Source organism: Sceloporus occidentalis, unplaced genomic scaffold, assembly GCF_023333645.1.
Source record: "Sceloporus occidentalis isolate IW3139 unplaced genomic scaffold, rSceOcc1.0.p SCAF_14, whole genome shotgun sequence".
Lineage (NCBI taxonomy): Eukaryota > Metazoa > Chordata > Lepidosauria > Squamata > Phrynosomatidae > Sceloporus > Sceloporus occidentalis.
The window spans coordinates 4,999,937-5,017,445 of NW_028316994.1; the positions used below are offsets into that span (position 1 = coordinate 4,999,937).

The following is a 17,509-nucleotide window of genomic DNA, read 5'->3' on the forward strand; positions in this document are numbered from 1 at the left end:
GGAGGACGTCCCAAATGGCAATGTAGAAAGCCCCCAAGAGTGAGAAGGCTTGGAGAGTTTGTCAGGGTCTTCAGCCTATTCTCTGTAACTCTGCTGCTTTAGAGCAAAGCTTTATCCACTGGCCAAAACTGGTCAGCGCCGGTGCGTAACAAGGTGGTGAGTTCGAGCCAGAGGTGAAGAGCAACAACTCCCATCATCCCTGACAAGAGCTTGTCATTTTTTCACTCTCATTCTAGGACAGACGCTCAAGGCCATCTGTAATAGGTGTTGGCTTCAGTTTGGTAATCATTTATTTTTAAAGACTTGGGAGCAAGTCACTCCCGGTATGCAAGACCACATTCCTCTTGCATGAGAGAGTTCATCATCACATGGTTATTTTTACAGGGAGCTGATGATGTGATTCACACTCAACTCTGAGTCAGACTGCTTCTGTCTATTCTCTCCTTCCAGTAAACCTGACCTTGTGCTTACTTTACAGGCTTAACGCTGGATTCTCCTTTATTTAGCTCCTAGAAATAAAACCAGGGTGGCCAGATGTTTGCCTTTTCCAGGACATGTCCTACATTTCAACGTGTGCAGGAGGACTGTCAAAATGTCCTCCATTTCAAGCATGACTAAGAAGCATGAATTTACATCTGGGTAAAATGGATGTGGGAGTTTGAGAGGGGTAAAAAGCACACCAAGAAGAGAAGGATATCTTTCATGAAGCCTTAAGTTACCATACACATTTATTTTATTCCTTATTTAATTCATTTACCCAACAAATGGTTTCCATAAATTCAGACTCAGAAGACATTTTAAAACCAGTAGATTAAAAGAGTTCAAAGTTTTGAAAGGCCTGAAATAACATTTTCTTCAATTTATTGTGGAGATTGCTACACGATAAAAGAAAAAAATCTGAGTTAACCATCCAAGGAAACTATGTGTTATCTTGGGGATTATGTGCCATCATTAAGAAGGTCCATCCATGCCTTCACCTCATCACAGAGAAGTTAGCTTTTTGGATCACAGACTCCTTTGAGAATCCAATGAAAGGCATGAACCTGCACAACACACCACAAAATTGAATATAAACATGTTGCACAAATAATTTCATGCAATTTCCACCTTATAGATTGTCTGGAATAGAAAAAAAAGTACACTTGAAAAGACTTTTTTTTGCTCTAAATTTTAATCCATCACAAAAGATTCAAAGGAAAAGAAGATGAGAGGAAAACATTATTTCTTCCCCCAGCCTGGTTCCCAGACTCTCTGAAGCACATCTGTGAGCCCCAAGTTATGAACCCTTTGGTGTAGATGTCATGTGCCTTCAAGTCATTTCCCACTTGTGGCAACCCTAAGGCAAACCAACCACGGTTTTTCTTGGTAAGTTGCTTCAGAGGGGTTTGCTATTGCCTTCCTGAGGCTGAGACAGTGTGACTTGTGAAAGGTCACTAAGTGGGTTTACATGGCCAAGCTGGGATTCAAACCCTGGTCTTGAGTCATAACCCAATGCTCAAATCACTACATCACATGGCTCCTATGGCAAATGGTATGTTAGTAAGGACTACCTATTAAGCACCCCACACATTTCCATTGAGTTCACATCCTGTGCATTAGGGGCAGCACAGTAAAACTGTAATACAGCTTTATGAATACAGCTTATAGAAGTTACTTGAAGAAGGAAAGAGCCATAGCTTGGTGGGAGAAAGCACATGTTCCACATGCAGAAGGTTCCTGGATCAATCCCCAGCATCTCCAAGGAAAGTTTGGAAAAAAGTTCTGTCTGAAACACAGGAGTTTCTGCCAGTCAGTGCAGACCAGCGATGGGAACTATGTGGCTCTGCCATGACCCTGATCTAGCATCACCAATGGCAATCATAGAATCATAGAACTGGAAGAGACCACAAGGGCCATCCAGACCAACCCCCTGCCATGCAGGAAATCCAAATCAAAGCATCCCCGACAGATGGCCATCCAGCCTCTGTTTGAAGACTTCCAGGGAAGGAGACTCCACTACACTCCGAGGGAGTGTGTTCCACTGTCGAACAGCCCTTACTGTCAGGAAGTTCCTCCTAATGTTGAGGTGGAATCTCTTTTCCTGGAGCTTGCATCCATTGTTCTGGGTCCTGTTCTCTGGAGCAGCAGAAAACAAGATTGTTCCCTCCTCAATATGACTTCCTTTCAAATATTTAAACAGGGCTATCATATCACCTCTTAACCTTCTCTTCTCCAGGCTAAACATCCCCAGCTCCGTGAGTCGTTCCTCATAGGGCATGGTTTCCAGACCTTTCACCATTTTAGTCGTCCTCCTTTGGACACGCTCCTGTTTCTCAACATCCTTTTTAAATTGTGGTGCCCAGAACTGCAATTGATGATGGGAACTGCAGTCCAACAGCACCTGCAGGACTAGAGATTCCCCATCTCTGTTGTAGACAATACATTGCTACACGAACTAAGGAACAGATTCTGCATAAGGCTGCTTCCTTCCTAGTTTTTCTACACCTTTGAACCCAGGGTCAGCCAATGAAGTTTAATGGTGGAAGGTTCAGAAGACAGGAAGCCTTCACATAGGGTAAATTTAAACTGTGGAATGTGATACCACAATATGGAGTTATGCCCACTAATTTGGACAGCTTTAAAAAGGGAAAGACAACATCTCCATATGACACTATAAATGACTACTAGTGAGGATAGCTGTGCATGATCTCAAGTACTGGAGGCACTATGCTGGGAAACTGGAATGGGAAGGTACTGTTGAACTTGTGTCCTACTTCTGGGATACCCACAGGCATCTGGTTAGCCATGTGGGAAAAGAAAGTAGAACAACACAGGATTTTCATCTCATTGAGCAGGAATTATTTATTTTCTTGTCTTCAATAAATCACAAAAGAAAAGACAATGTAGGATAAGTTTTTTTTAATAAAAATAATTAAAACTACAGCTATTTCTTCAAAGTACAATTATCAGGTAATTATTCATATAAAGAAACAAAAACAAAGTCTCCCCACCAGGAGGAATTCACCCCAATAAATTAATACTCACTTTTAATTTAAGTGGAAAAATAAGTTCAAGACATCTGTATAAAGCAACAAAGGCTTACTATGAGAGACACTGAGTATTTAAAAAGACAGAACCCCTAAGCCCTACTTGCATGGGAATGGGGGAATTCAGTGCATTCAGCATTTTGTTGGGAGATTATTTAAAACAACTATCTTAGCTGCAAGGTCTCCCGAGGCTCTGGAAAATCCCCTCTCCCAGTTCCCCTGTCCATAAAATGCAAATAGTCTATTATTCACTGGTTAGTTGTAACAATGTGCAAGACTTATGCAATATGTGTGCAACAGTAAACATGCTGTATTTTTTACAAACCCTCTCTCAGGCACAAACATTTGCATTATTACACATGTGGTCGTGCTTTATGTTCTTCAAACTCCAGAGGTAGCAGTAGCAATTTATAATCAGTGCATTTATTCATAAAACAAAACCCTTGCTGCAATGCTCTACCCCAGGCAGAGAAAACTCAGAATCCAGGCCCAGATTACTGATTCTTGTCACTATACTGTAGTCTAAGAAGATGGTACTTTGAAAGGACTTCATGGCAATAGACAAACAAATCCAATAGAGGTACACTTGTATAAATTAAAAGGCTGGGAAGGAAGAATAACAAGCCCCATTCTTTCCAACACTCACAAGAGGTGACAGTGCTAAAAACCTTTCAACTGAGAATTCTATGCATTGCTTAGCAAAACTGTTTGTATGACTGACCACCACCTTGAACAGCCATTTGCAGACACAGCTACTCCATCCTAGCATGGTTGGAGAGGAGAGGTTCATTGGTGTTATCTTCTTTCTGAACAGAGTCTACAACCTCATGGATTTTCCTCCACATTTTGGCCCGGTGCTCCATCTCCAGGCAAGGTTCAAGAATGGCTCCCACCTCAGCAATCCTCCGGCGGAAACGGCAGCGGTCACGGGCCATTTCCTCCCAAGGGCCCCGGCGAGCAGCCCGGGAGGCATAATCCCAGACTACCAATGGATGGACGGTGACTACAGATGAGAATCGAACCTAAGGATACAGAGGAAAGGATGACGATACTGAGGCAGGTATTTTCTAGGCAGTTTTTTGCTCATACACTTTTATCTGCAGTGATCAATTCATTGGTTGAAACAAATACAACTAGTAGTAGAACTGTACAATTAGAGGCTGCATTGTGTAGTGGTTTGGGTGTTGGAGTAGGACTCCAGGGACTAGGGTCTGAATCCCTGCTCTGCCATAGACAGCCACTGGGTGACCTTGGCAAGTCACACTCTCTCAGCCTCAGAGGAAGACAGTGGCAAATGTTCTGAACAAATCTTACAAAAAAAAAAACTGTGAGGCTCACCTTTGGGTTACTGTATGGCAGAAACAACTTGAAAGTACACAACAAAAAACTTACAATTTAATAGAGTTAAAAAAACCCAGTCTCTTACAACAATTACTACAATTCATTGATTAAGTTTCCTCCAGATGGTAACAATCCTAATTAACACTATTCTTTCTCAGTTCTTTCTCAGAGCGGGTGGCACTGCTGTTATCATTCCAGGCAATGGGAAAAACAGAAGAGTTACTGGGAGTAAGAACCAATCTGCCATCATTCCCACTTTTAAGCCAGTGTTACCAATGGATCAAGGGATGGGAATCTGGTGCCTAAAGAGGTTTGGGCTATAACCTCCATAAGCTCCAGACATCATAGCTAATGGTAGGGATTATGAGAACTGCGGTCCCAGATATCTGGAGTATATTTATTTTAAATTATTTTTAAAAGATTTTATAGTAGCAAACATAACCAGAAAGCAATGCACCTCCAATTCAGTACAATGAGGTGTACTGTGTTTGTGTTCCCTTTCTATCTGGCTAAGAATTCTCCAGCTGACATGACCATTATAATAAAGTGTCTTTCCAAAAATCAACATGCCAGGAATTGCATTTGTCTATTACAAATTTAATAATTGCATTTGTCTATTACACTGTACAATTACATTGTCTAATACACTGACAGATCTCCTTCCCTCCAAAGCAGCTCAATGCCACGTATTTGGTCTTTGTCAGCTTTTCTATTCTTACAAGAAACCTGTGAGGTAGGTAGGTCAGAGTGATTGGGAGTGACTAGCCACAATCACCCTGTGACCTTCATACCTAGGTAGGGAGGTGAACCTGGAACTCCCCAGTCTTAGTCCAACATGTTAACCACTCTCCCACACTGTCTCTTGGTATAGAATGGTGTAAATAGTCCATCACAGTACAGTGTGTATGTGTGACACCATGAAAGGATCTGGAGCCTTTACAGTATTTACAAACCACCCCTTTATTCCTATGCATGTTTGTACAGCCTCCAGCTAAGACATGGTGCTTAGCTAGCACTTCATTTTGCCACCCTATTATTAATAGGGCATTATCCTAATTCAACCTCTTGATTCTAAAACAGAAACAAATCAATGCAGTGCTTGAAGGAACATCACAAGATTTAGGTGTTTCTTCTTCTAAGGCACCCATGGGTTGGATACGTGTGGGTTGGCTGTGGATTGAAGTGAGGGTGAAAGCACTCTGTTCACACTCAAAGGCACACTTTATTTAAGTCTTCAGTACCAGGCCCAAATTATATCCTTCCTCTCATACAACTGGCATCTTTTCCCTGCAATTCTCTCCTAGCTCCCCACCTAAAATACCTACATACATCTCTGCAGATGCTGGAAGCCAACATCTAATAGGCAGGCTAATAATCTGTACTCTGCATCTTTGTAGTTTTCTAGACAAGTGTGGAAATGGCTTGGTAGATCTCCCTAAACAACAAATCTTCAGTTGATTGAAGAGAGCCAGGCTTTTATGAAGAGAGAAGGAGGAGGCAGTCACAGGAAGCAAAAGGGAGTTTTCATGCCTTGGAAATGTCCTCATCTTACATCATCTACATTACTACCAGAAATCTAATGTCACACAGCTGCAGCCAGATATTTCAGGTTTCTCTTTAAATGGATGAAACCACTAAGGTGGGGAGGAGGGCAATTAAGTCTAAAGGAGAGCCTGAGGTGGGGCTAAGAGAATAAGATGGTAGTGATGGGTTCCAGGGTAGAAAAATGTGAGCTGGGTAAGATGTCTTTTACAACCAAAGATGAGAAGAATTGAGAGGAGAAAAATCATTCCATATTTAAATTAGAGAGAGGAGCAGTCGAGCAGAGCATGGAGAAGTCATCTTTTTGGAATGTAACTAACCAGATCCCCCAGCTACAATAGCTCCTGGCTAAATGACTATACTGGTTTGGGGATTCTGGGCAGTACAGTTAAAAAAGGGAAACATTTCTAAGCTCAACATTTCTAATCACCTCTTACCGATTGTGATTCAAAAATACTGCACCAGAAAGGACCACCGCTTGAAAAATTTGCTTTTTTTGCACTACAGCTTCCAGAATCCCCCTACCAGCTGGTGGCCAGGGGATTCTGGGAGCAGTTGTCCAACAAAGTAATTTCCCCAAGCAGTGGGAAAGACACACCTGTGGTATTTGGAAAAACTATGGAGAAATATGGAAGATGCGGTTAAAAACATCTGAATTAGGGAAAGCTAGAGAAGACTGGCTTAAAATTAGAATTTGTGACAGGCATATAAAGATCTTCACTCATTCAAAAATTGAGAGAGTGACATGTTTGTACTATTTAAATATCTAAAGGGCTAAAAGAGAGAGAAGGAGACAGGTTTGTCCCCTGTTGACCTGGAGGGTAGGACTAAGTCTGATGGTTTTTAAGTTACAGGAGGATAGGTTTTGACTGAACATCAGAAAGAATGTCTTGATGGTAAGAAGAAAGTGACCAAAATGGTGAAAGGTCTGAAGACCCTATGAAGGACAGCTTAAGGAGCTGGATATGTTTAGCCTGGGAAAGAGAAGGTTAAGAGGTAACTTGATAGTCATATTTAGATATTTCAAGGGTCATCATATTGAGTGTGGAGCAAACTTGTTTTCTGCTGCTCCAGAGACTAGGACATGAAGCAAAAGATTCAGACTACAGGAAAAGAGATCCCATCTAAACATTAAGAAGAACTTCCTAGTAGTAAGAGTTGTTCAACAGTGGAATATGCTACCTCAAAATGTGATGGACTCTCCGTCTTTGGAGATTTTAAACTAGAAGCTGGATGGTCATCTATTCGGAATGTTTTGATTCTGTGTTCCTGCATGGCTGGAGGTTGGACAAGATGGCCCTTGTGGTCCCTTCCAATTCTATGAGTCTATGATTCTAAGACCAGTTCAGCAATGGATCCAGGTCTTTTTCTCAGGACATCTTCATAAAGAGCCTGGACAGCTACCTGAGGGGGAGCTTTAGCTGAAGATCCTACACTGGGCAGGGGGTTGGACATTATGGCTTATGAGACCTCTTCAATGATTCTATGAGCCTATAATTTAAAGAGCCAGAATAGAATTGTTTCAAATAATTATCTATACGCACAAACTAAACCTTTTGATTTTCCATCTATAAGGCCTCTAGCAAAAGTTTCCCACTCCCTCATTTAGGAGAGAAGGACACAACAACTCTTAGCAACAATCTTCTATCTATTCCTGCAGTTGTATAAGCACAACAATTAAATATACAAAAATCATGACTACTTCTTAAATATTGAAGTGGATAATTCTAATCCAGGCCAGTAACTGCAAAGGGAAGAACTAAGTGTAGTAATTGCAAGTAATTACACAGTTCCTAGGAAAAAGTCAGAGTTTTTTAAAGTGTTCTTCCTGGAGTCTCATCTTCTGGAGAACCTGGCAGTTCTGGTTAGTCTACAAAACATTTTAGGCAACTCACCTTCTTGATCACCTGGTTTTCTTCCTGAGAAGTAAATGATGTTTCTGAGGTTACAGAGTCACAGTTTTTCCTGGAATGTGGTTGGCAGCATTTATGAGCTGAACTCTTATAGGTAGCCCTTGGATCCTTTCGGGACCATGGTTGTTTTGAGGGACCACACAATTGCCCAGGCTTAGAATCCTGCTGTGTTAGATAAAAGGAGACGGTGATTTCCTGATGGTTCTTGGGTTCACGTGGGGAAGAGCTGCTGGCCTTGGGCGCCTGAATGGGCTGGGGAAAACTGAGTGGGTGGAAAGGATCCTTGTTCATAGAGAAAGACTCGCAGAGGTTCTCAAGAACATTCTTCTGTAGAAGGTCATCTTCTGCTTCCAAAGAAGGCATGTTTGTTGAATCAGTGCTATCTGAGGACATTCCCAAAGGTGTACTCATTTCCATCTCATCCTCACTCCACCAGTCCTCTGAATCATCCTCCTCGTCTCCCTCTTCCTCTGATGGACTGTAGAATAAGGATAGGACAAGGGAGCTTTTGAAGCCATGGGGAGCAGTGGTGGATTCCAAGCTGTGAGCATCTTCAGCTCTACCTTCTTTGTTCATCTCTAGCTGTTTATCCATGCTTGGGGCACCAAATGAACTCACTAAGCTTTGCTCTTCACACATTGCCAAATCCACACTCAATATCTTGCCTTCCTCTTCCTGGGAAATAGAGGTACTTTCCATGCTTTGCCAAAGACCCTCTTCAAAATCTTTTAACTCTTCATGGTGGCTGCAATCACTTTGCAGGCTCTTTCCAAAATGTCCATCCATTTTGAAGCCTATTTGAGGATGATAACAATCTTCCAGCCACTTCCTGGAAAAATCTCCAGGGCTCTCCATGTCCTCCATGACTAGGTCTTCTGTTGTAGAACCTTCACAATATTTTCTAAAGTCCAAAAAGATAGAAGGGCTCATTAAACACAGCTCAGAAATGGCTTCCTCTTCCAAATGTATCATATCCATCTCAGCATGTTCAAAGCTAGACAGGTGTTCTCCAAAGTATCCATCTTCAACCAAGCAGTCAGTGTCCTTTAATGAGTACCTTCTATGATCGTATAAGGTAAGATATCCTAGATGACCATTTTTCAAGTTTTGCATCTCCATTGGGGTTCTACTTCTTTCAATTTCTTCACTCACTAAAAGTTTCACTGTCTTTGCCAAAATGGGCATTGCCCACCGAGCAATGCCTGTCAGTATCGCTGCCACCAAGTTTGCTGGGAAATTCTGCCAGAGGTGCCAACACTTCTTCAGCCAGTCCATTGCAAGCGGGGCCATACGTCCAACAATCATGGATCCAACCTTTGATTTGCCAACAGAAATGGAACTGTTTGGTTCTGGAAGCAGACTTTTAGCCATCCTGGATCCAAAAGGATAGCAGCAAACCAATAGTATGCTTGGGTTTGGGGTGTGTGAGATCCACTGGCTAGACATGGTGTGTGGAGACATTTTAGACCTGGAAAAGAAGTAGAAGAGGAGATAAACCCTTAATTTAATCACAGTTTAGTAAAGCACTGGTGGGAATCTAAACAACTGGATGTAAAATTTATCTGCCTTCCTGTAGCATAGAAAGCTGCCTTACACAAGATTGCTGGTTATTGTCCATACCTAGTCTGATACAGTGCACGCCTGTCTTATCCAGCCAGTGCTTTCCATGTGTTAGACTATAGACCCCATCAACCCTTGCCAGCATTAACATTGAAAGGATGTGAGTTGTAGTCCAACACATCTGGAGGTCACCAAGTTTGGGCAGCTTGGGATGCAATGTTCTGGGATGCAATGGCTCCTCTGGCGCTCAATACAGCTTGGAAAAGTTACACTTTTGGATTATAACTCTTTCAGTTATAGTCAAACTCTCTTCAGCTAACATGGCCATTTGTGGGATCTGAGGAGTTGTAGTTCCAAGTGTAACGTTTCCAAACCCATGCTAATACTGTGTGATCTTTAAAAAAAGAAAGAAACTGGAAATGCCTCGAAATGAACTCAAGGTCTTCTGCATACATAATATGTACTCTGAGCCATGATCCTCTCCCCAAGCCAAGATTAGGCAACTTGTGTATCCCCACTAAATTTATTAAACTACAACTCCCATCATCTTCACATTCCTGGCTGCAACTGGAGCCAAAGTCCAACAACATCTAAAAAGCCTCAAGCTGCTTATCCCTGTCTTAAGTATGCCATTCTTTGCCAGCTCCAGCTTTTATTGCATTGTTTATTGCAGATACACTGATGCAACCCATTAAAGGTATGTGTTTCTCAACCTGCCTTCACCATCCTCCCAACACTAAACCTGCTAAAAATATCCAGCTAGACAGAGGATCAAAATAGAAAAAGGGGGCTGGGTGGATATAAAAAGACTGCCTAAAAAGAAGCTTCACTGTCAGAGGCTTTGTTAATTGAAGTACGCCTGTAAACATTTAAAAAACAGCTCAAGAGATATTTCATAGCACAGGCCTATCTGAAATCTACCTGAAAGGCCTTGCCCTCAATCCATTGCATGCAAGAAAAGGATGCTTATGCTATGGGTGGGAATTAAGGCATTCTATGCATGCTCAAAATAACAATTACCAAATTCTGTATTGAAAGACTGTGCCCTGGCATAGGCAACGAATTCTAGAATTGAGCCCCAAGGTGCGTTGAACCTTGCAGGAAGGTACATTATGACATTCCTTGTTTGGAATGCAACTCCTAGCATCCTGGCCAGGGGATTCTGGGAGTTGCTGTCCAATGAAAGACTTTTTCCCAAGCTTGTTACTTCGCCAAAGGAGTGAAGCCAAATGGGAAAGGCCACTCTGGGAATAAGGTTTCAGAGTGGGAATAAGCGGCTGGCAAGTTAGGACAAGGCAGAAGAGGAAAATACTGACACCCAACATCTTTAGGCCCTTTATCCTCAGGATTCCAGCACAGATCCGTTCTGCCCCCTGTCTGTGCCTCAGTTTATCTCTCTCATTTCCTATGAATTGTTTCCCTGGCTGAGATGTGTAGGTTGACTTAATTCAGGGCGCGCCCCAAACAAGCTCAAGCAAGTGGCCCTGGAACGCTGGCAACACCCCAGTCCGGAAACAGAAGGGGGGAACGCACATACACACACACAGTCTGGAACCCAGGTGTGCAGCTGCCAGGGAGAGAGGAAAGCAACGCAACCCTTCTGACCCACAACAGGTTAGATCTGGAAATGGTGGGGCTGTAGCAGTGGGGCATGGGGCAGGGGAGGAGGGAGGGGAATAGTCACTTAACAAATCCCAAATGCTAGCAGACAAATATTATCCAGAGAAACAGAGTGTATAGGATTGTGGGTGAGTAGTAGGAGCGCATCTCTTTTTGGACAGCGAGAAAACATCAATAAAGAGAGCTCTCTAACTGTGGAAGGGAGCCTTCTCAGAAGTATATATTTTTCCCAATATGTGGCATATTTCACACTGCAGACTTTGCAAGGCTAAAATTGAGAATATTGCTAATGGAGCATACAGTAATACTGTATTAAGGAAGGAGACCTGATGGATGCGCTGGGTAGCAGCTGTCAGGGCAGACAGAAGCAGCGACAACTTTCAAATAGATCTGGTGCTAGGATGGGATCTGTGAGTCGTGGATATTGGCTCTTTTCTCAGGTTGGCTTGGTGCGCAGAACCAGTACAGGGGTCCAGTTCTGCTGGGGTAGATGGGTAGGAAGAACAAAGAAAGTATGACTTTCAAGAAAAGATAAAAGAACAGGGAATCACTGATGTTGGGGGTTTTTTTTGGTTTTTTTTTACATGAAAGAGGATGGAGCTGGGGTAAAAAGTTTCATAACAAGGAACATTAAATAAGATATGGAACATTTTTCATAAAGAGAGGTATCTAGAAACAAAATACTTAGGGAGCATCATAGGTTAAACTTCAGAGATTAATACAATAGGATTAGAATAATGGCACTGAAAACAGTGCCAGACAGACACATGAAATAAATAAGCTGCAGTTTAGGGAGGGAGTGTTGGACTCCAAGGCAGCCCCCAACCCACCATACTGAAAAATTTGGGATTTTTTTGGAGAGGCAATATGACAAATAGTACCCCAAGAAGCCTGAGATGAGGGTCTAAATACTCTAAAAGCCATAGATCTTGGCTGATCATGGAAGCCAAACAGGTCAGCCCTGGTTAGTACCTCGATGGGAGACGGTCAAAGAATACCAGGTGCTGTAGGCTAGCTTTTAGAGGAAGGAACTGGCAAATCCACCTCTTCTCTGAGAAAACCCTATGAACTTTATAGAGCTGCCACATGTCGACAGGTGACTTGAAGGCACACACAAAATATCAACCAATTTTATGTGATAGCTAATACATATTTTATGGGGCAATTCTATGGGCCCTCTTAAATTTGACATGAGGTCTCGGCATGCTTTGTTACTGGTATTTTCTTGGAAAACATTCCCACAAAGATAGATCCTAGGTTACAGTGTTTTTTTTCTTTGGGGGATGGACTTTGTCTTTTTCGACAGGGTGCCAGACCCACACACACAATGTTGAGAAACACATTACGTAAGGACCAGAACGACGCTGCAATGAAACTGACAGCCAAAGATATCTGGGGGTGGCTATGGGGCGGGCAGAGAACGAACCCCCACAGGGCAGGAATCTGGAGAGGGCAGGATTGGTAGCCAGGACTCCCAAATTCTCTAATCCCTACTCAGCCGTGGAAATCTAATATATTGCTTTATATAAATATAATTATTACAGTATTAAAACAAATTACATGTTAAAAGAATAAAATACAATTAAAAAGGTAAAAATGTTAAAAAATACTAAGATATATATATATATATATAGCTTTAAAGTATTATCAAACATTTTATTTTTTTTAATTGTATTTTATTCTTTTAACATGTAATTTGTTTTAATATTGTAATAATTTAATTCTTTTTTAATATACTGTTTTTTGTATGCTTACGACTGGACTGTTTTTTAATGCTTTGAGCTGCTCTGAGACCCAGTTTTGGGGAAAGGAAAGAATATAAATAAATATAATAAATAATAATAATAGTAATAATCCTAGCAGGGATGGGTGACCTTGAGCATGTCACACTCTCTCAGCCTCAGAGGAAGGCAATGGCAAAACACAAATACAAAAACCCAACCCTTTGGACCAGTCTTGCCAAGAAAAGAAGCCCAATAACAACAACAACCCACCCGCCTTACCTTTGGGGTTTTAACCCGTGACCAACTCGCTCCAACAAGCAGCTGTGGTGGGGTTGGTGCGGATGAGCAGCAATGGAGAGGCAAGCTTTGGGAAACTGGCTCTGATGATAGCTATAGCAGGAGAACCCATGTCTTCCCTTCGCAGCTACTACCAACTTCTTTTTCTATGAATGGAATGGAACGTTTGGGTGCTGAACGTTCTAAGGAACTCCCGCCTGTATAAATAGTCTCTGGTGAAACGGATGTCGTCATTGCATTGTGACGTCGTGGAACGGGGGCGTGGCCAGGGCTAGAGCGACGTGACTGAAGGCTCCAGAGCATGCTAGGGAAGGGAAGGGCCAGAGGGAGGAGGACCTCAATAGAGGAAGAGGTGCTGCAGAGGGAGAAGGAAAGTGAAAAAAAGAAACAACTCCTTATTAGTACTTCTTCCACAGTTGGGTTTTTTTTTCCTTTCAAAATATATGGGTGGTAATTTCCAGCTTCGTTTGTTGCACACTGTGTTCTGGAAATTTACACAGTCATTAAACCGAGAAGAGGAAATTTCCCTTGCAAACAGGAACAAGAATGTAAACCTGGATCATTATGCTTTGATTGAGAGTTCCTGCATGGCAGGGGGTTGGACTGGATGGATGGCCCTTGTGGTCTTTTCCACCGCTATGATTCTATTATTATTATTATTATTATTATTATTTTCAAGTCTAAGACTTTGTCTCTGTCTTTTGTGTGTGCGGTCAAGAATGAATAAATGACAAGGAGTGTATACACTTCCAAGACGCACACAAAGTCTGCCCTTGCAATCTGTTTGAACATCCAGGATACAGAATTATAAGCCTGATTTATTCCACTTACTTTTAGTGGATGAGTCCCTGGAAATAGGATAATTATTTTGGTGTCGTTTATTTTGCCTTGTTCTTGTTGAAATGTGTTTGGATGTTTTTATCCTTTTTTTATTTTGTATGCTCTTTGGAAGTCCATGTACTTCTTATCTTCCATGTACTTTATACTTTTGACTTGGTATGCGTCTTGGAAGTGTATACACTCCTTGTCATTTATGCCTTCCGGCACAGTGCATTACACTGTCAACACACTGTTTATTTGGATGCCAGGAAATTGCTGTGTTACTGCATCATTTGAACATTTTTGATATTAAAACTTTTATGTGTTACTAAGTGCACACCCTTTCCTAGACCTTTCTGTTTGCCATGTTGTTTTTGGTTCAGGCCAATGCTTCGTTGTTTTGATCATTTCATTGTGTGTGCCTTCAGCCATTTCCCCCTCATGGGGTTTTCTTGGCCAGATTTGTTCAGAGGAGGCTTGCCATTGCCATCATTATCATCATCATCATCATCACCATCATTATCAATTATTATAATAAAAGCAGGTGGGATGGAGAGGTGGGATTATAGAGGATAGGGACAAAGGTGAGGCTGAGAGAGTGTGACTTGCCCAAGGTCAGCCAGTGGGTTTCCATGGCTGAGCTGGGAATTGAACCCTGGTCTCCAGGGAGGATGGGGCCAAAGGGTTATACACTCATCCCTCCATATTTGTGGCTTTGACCTTTGCGGATTTGATTCTTCACTGATTTGATTAATATGTTCTCTCTATGAATATCTAGGTCCTCCAGCACAACTCTGTGGTCAACTTTAACTAAAATTTGCACTGAAAGACCTAGAGATTCCTAGAGAGAATACTCTACTAGGCGTTTGTAGCTCCTCCAGCGCAGTTCTATGGTCAGTGTCTGTCAGACGTTAACCACAGAGTTGCATGCATTGAGACATTTTTGCGCCCTTCCTGGGAGTTCCACCCCACTGTTTGAGAACCACTGGATTAGCCTGTCCCACCAAAATAGAAATCATAAGAAAAGTGGAGGCTGTTGAAAGACAAAAGGGAAAAAAATCCCTGGATGCATTTTGGAAGGAACTTTCAAGTAGGCTTTAAAAGTTTTAAAATATTTTGCTTTACTTATGCAAGACTTATGTGACTTGTTTGCTTTATTTCACATGGGCATATTGTGAGTTTTGGGTTAAAAGGGTTTGGTGAAACATTTTAAACTGTTCTTTTTAGTAGTAGTGCAGGAACCTATCCCTATCCTTCCCTTTTACTTCTGCCTCTGATACCAAATTCTGTTAACAAGAAATGTCCAGGAGCACATCTACTTCCTTAATGGAAAACATATCCAGGGGTAGCTGTGTTGTCCATGTAACAAGGTACATTAACATCCAAAATCCACAAAACAGTGATACCTTAATTGGCTACTCAAAATGCGCAAAATACACATTGCAAGCTTTCGAGGCTCCACTGGCTTCTTCATCAAATGCAGACTTGGGACTAACATTGTCATAATTTTTTTCTTTCCTTTATGATTTTTAACATCTTGGTCAGATGAAGAAGCCAGTGGAGCTTTGAAAGCTTGCAGCATGTACTTGGTTCCTTAATGGAGTTTTTCCTGTATTTATTTGCAACCTTTTGTCTCCTTTCTTCCACGGAGCTCAAGTTGGCTTATGTCATTTTTCTTTACCCCTCATGTTATTGTCACAGCATCCTGTAAGACAGAGCTGACTGAGAGAGTGACTGGTCTGATGATACCCAATGAACCTCATGGCTTAGTTGGAATTTGAATCTGGAATTTGTTCTAATTAATCTGACACATGTGAATGCAATTGTAAAGAAGACAGACATGTACACTATGAGTCAAATGACATATAGTGCAAGGAGTAAAATCTGTACCATTTCAATGGAAGGTTTAACGTGTATACTCATAGGTGAGCACTTTGCTCAGACAATCACAGTAAGCAAAGCAGAATCTTCCTAGCTTTGTGAGAGAGAGCCTTGGTCCTGATTGGATCCTAAATGAGCAGAATTGAGCTTGCTGCTTTTAGTATTAGTATTACAGAGGGCCCTTGGTATCTGCTAGGGTTTAGTTCCAGGACCACCCCCAATACCAAAATCCATGGATCCTCAAGTCCCATTTGACACCATATTGCTGGCGGAAAACATCACAGAACACCTACTAAGGAAAGTCAAGGAAGAAAGTGCAAGGGCAAAGGTCTATTGCTGAATACTGTATAAAGGGGGGGGGGGGGATGACCACGAGGAACTACAAGCCTTCAACCTACACAATGAGGAAATCAAAATAGTAAAAGAGTTCCCACACCTTGGATCAAACATAAATAAAAATGGAGATTGCAGTCAAGATGTCAGACTAGGAATGGGAAGAACAGTTATGAAAGAACTAGACAGGATCTTAAAGTGACCATGAACACAAAAGTTAGAATCATCGAAGCCATTATATTCCCCATCACCATGAACAGATGTGAGAGCTAGACTGAAGAAATCTGACAGAAAGAAAATCACCTCCTTTGAGATGTGGTGCTGGAGAGGGAGTGCTGTGAGGATGTCATGGACAGCCAGAAAGACAAATATATGGGTCCTTGAACAGATCAAGGCTGAACTCTCCCTGAAAACTCAGATGACAAAACTGAGGCTGTCGTACTTTGGTCACATCATGAGAAGACATGACTTACTAGAAAAGACAATAATGAAGGTGCAGAGGAGCAGAAAGAGAGGAAGACCACATGTCAGATGGATAGACTCAGTCAGAGAGATCACAGGCATGGATTTGCAGGACATGAACAGAGCCGAGGATCTTGGAGATGTCTTATCCATAGGGTCACCATGAGTCAGGGCTGACTCAAGGGCATCTAACAGCAACACTAAAATGGTGTCACATATATAAAATGGCAAAATCAAGCTTTGCTTTTTGGAATATTTTTAAAGGGGAGAATATTTTCAAATTGCAGGTTGTTGAATCAGTGGATGCAGCATCCATGTGTAGCCAAGGGTCCGTTTAGGGGAATTTTATTATTATTGTTATTAGCTCGAATATTGCAAGAGGGGGCTGGCTACAAGAGCCCACCGAGATCGTCTCCCGATATGTATACGGAGTAGACCAGGGCGTCCCAATAACTGAAGCTGAGACAGATTTCTAGAATTAATAACCAATTTATTTATAAGGGGAAAAACACATGCAATTCACTAGCATACACACACACATACAAGGCTCAGGAAAAGCATAGGTTAGCATGGAATAGGATTTTAGGCATCACTGGGGTGATACGTACCAGAATGTAGACTCCCTCCAGGAATCCAAATGGAATATGATGAGGATGGCATGAGGCTCAGCCATGGAATGACTGGCCAGGAGTCAGGAGTCAGGAGCCAGGACAGGGTTCACGGGGACAGAGCTTCCCCCTGAAGTCCAGACTGGCCCAGTGAACAAGCAAATCTGGGAGTATTTATAGGCAAAATCTTGCTTTTGGCAAAGGGGCTTGATGGTGAGAACAAAGGTGTTTAATTACTTTCTTTTCACCTGGATGTCCCTGTCTGATTGTCTTAGTGGTCTTAAGCTGCTCGGACAACAGACCTGGGGAGGGGGCAAGAGCCTCAGGCAAGGCAAACATTTGCTCTTCCTGGTCCTATGATAATCCTCTTATGCGACTCTCTA

General features: G+C 42.0%; 1 protein-coding gene across 1 annotated transcript; it reads right to left on the bottom strand.

Moving 5' to 3' along the window:
• Positions 1-2,804: 2,804 nt before the first annotated feature.
• Positions 2,805-13,233, bottom strand: PPP1R15A (protein phosphatase 1 regulatory subunit 15A). The gene is made up of 3 exons (XM_089479917.1): positions 13,006-13,233; positions 7,805-9,290; positions 2,805-4,048 (listed from the first exon to the last, which is right to left on the bottom strand). The coding sequence occupies exons 2-3, from the start codon at positions 9,281-9,283 to the stop codon at positions 3,779-3,781; spliced, it is 1,749 nt and encodes a 582-aa protein (XP_089336043.1). The 5' UTR covers positions 9,284-9,290; positions 13,006-13,233; the 3' UTR covers positions 2,805-3,778.
• Between the last annotated feature and the right edge of the window lie 4,276 nt (positions 13,234-17,509).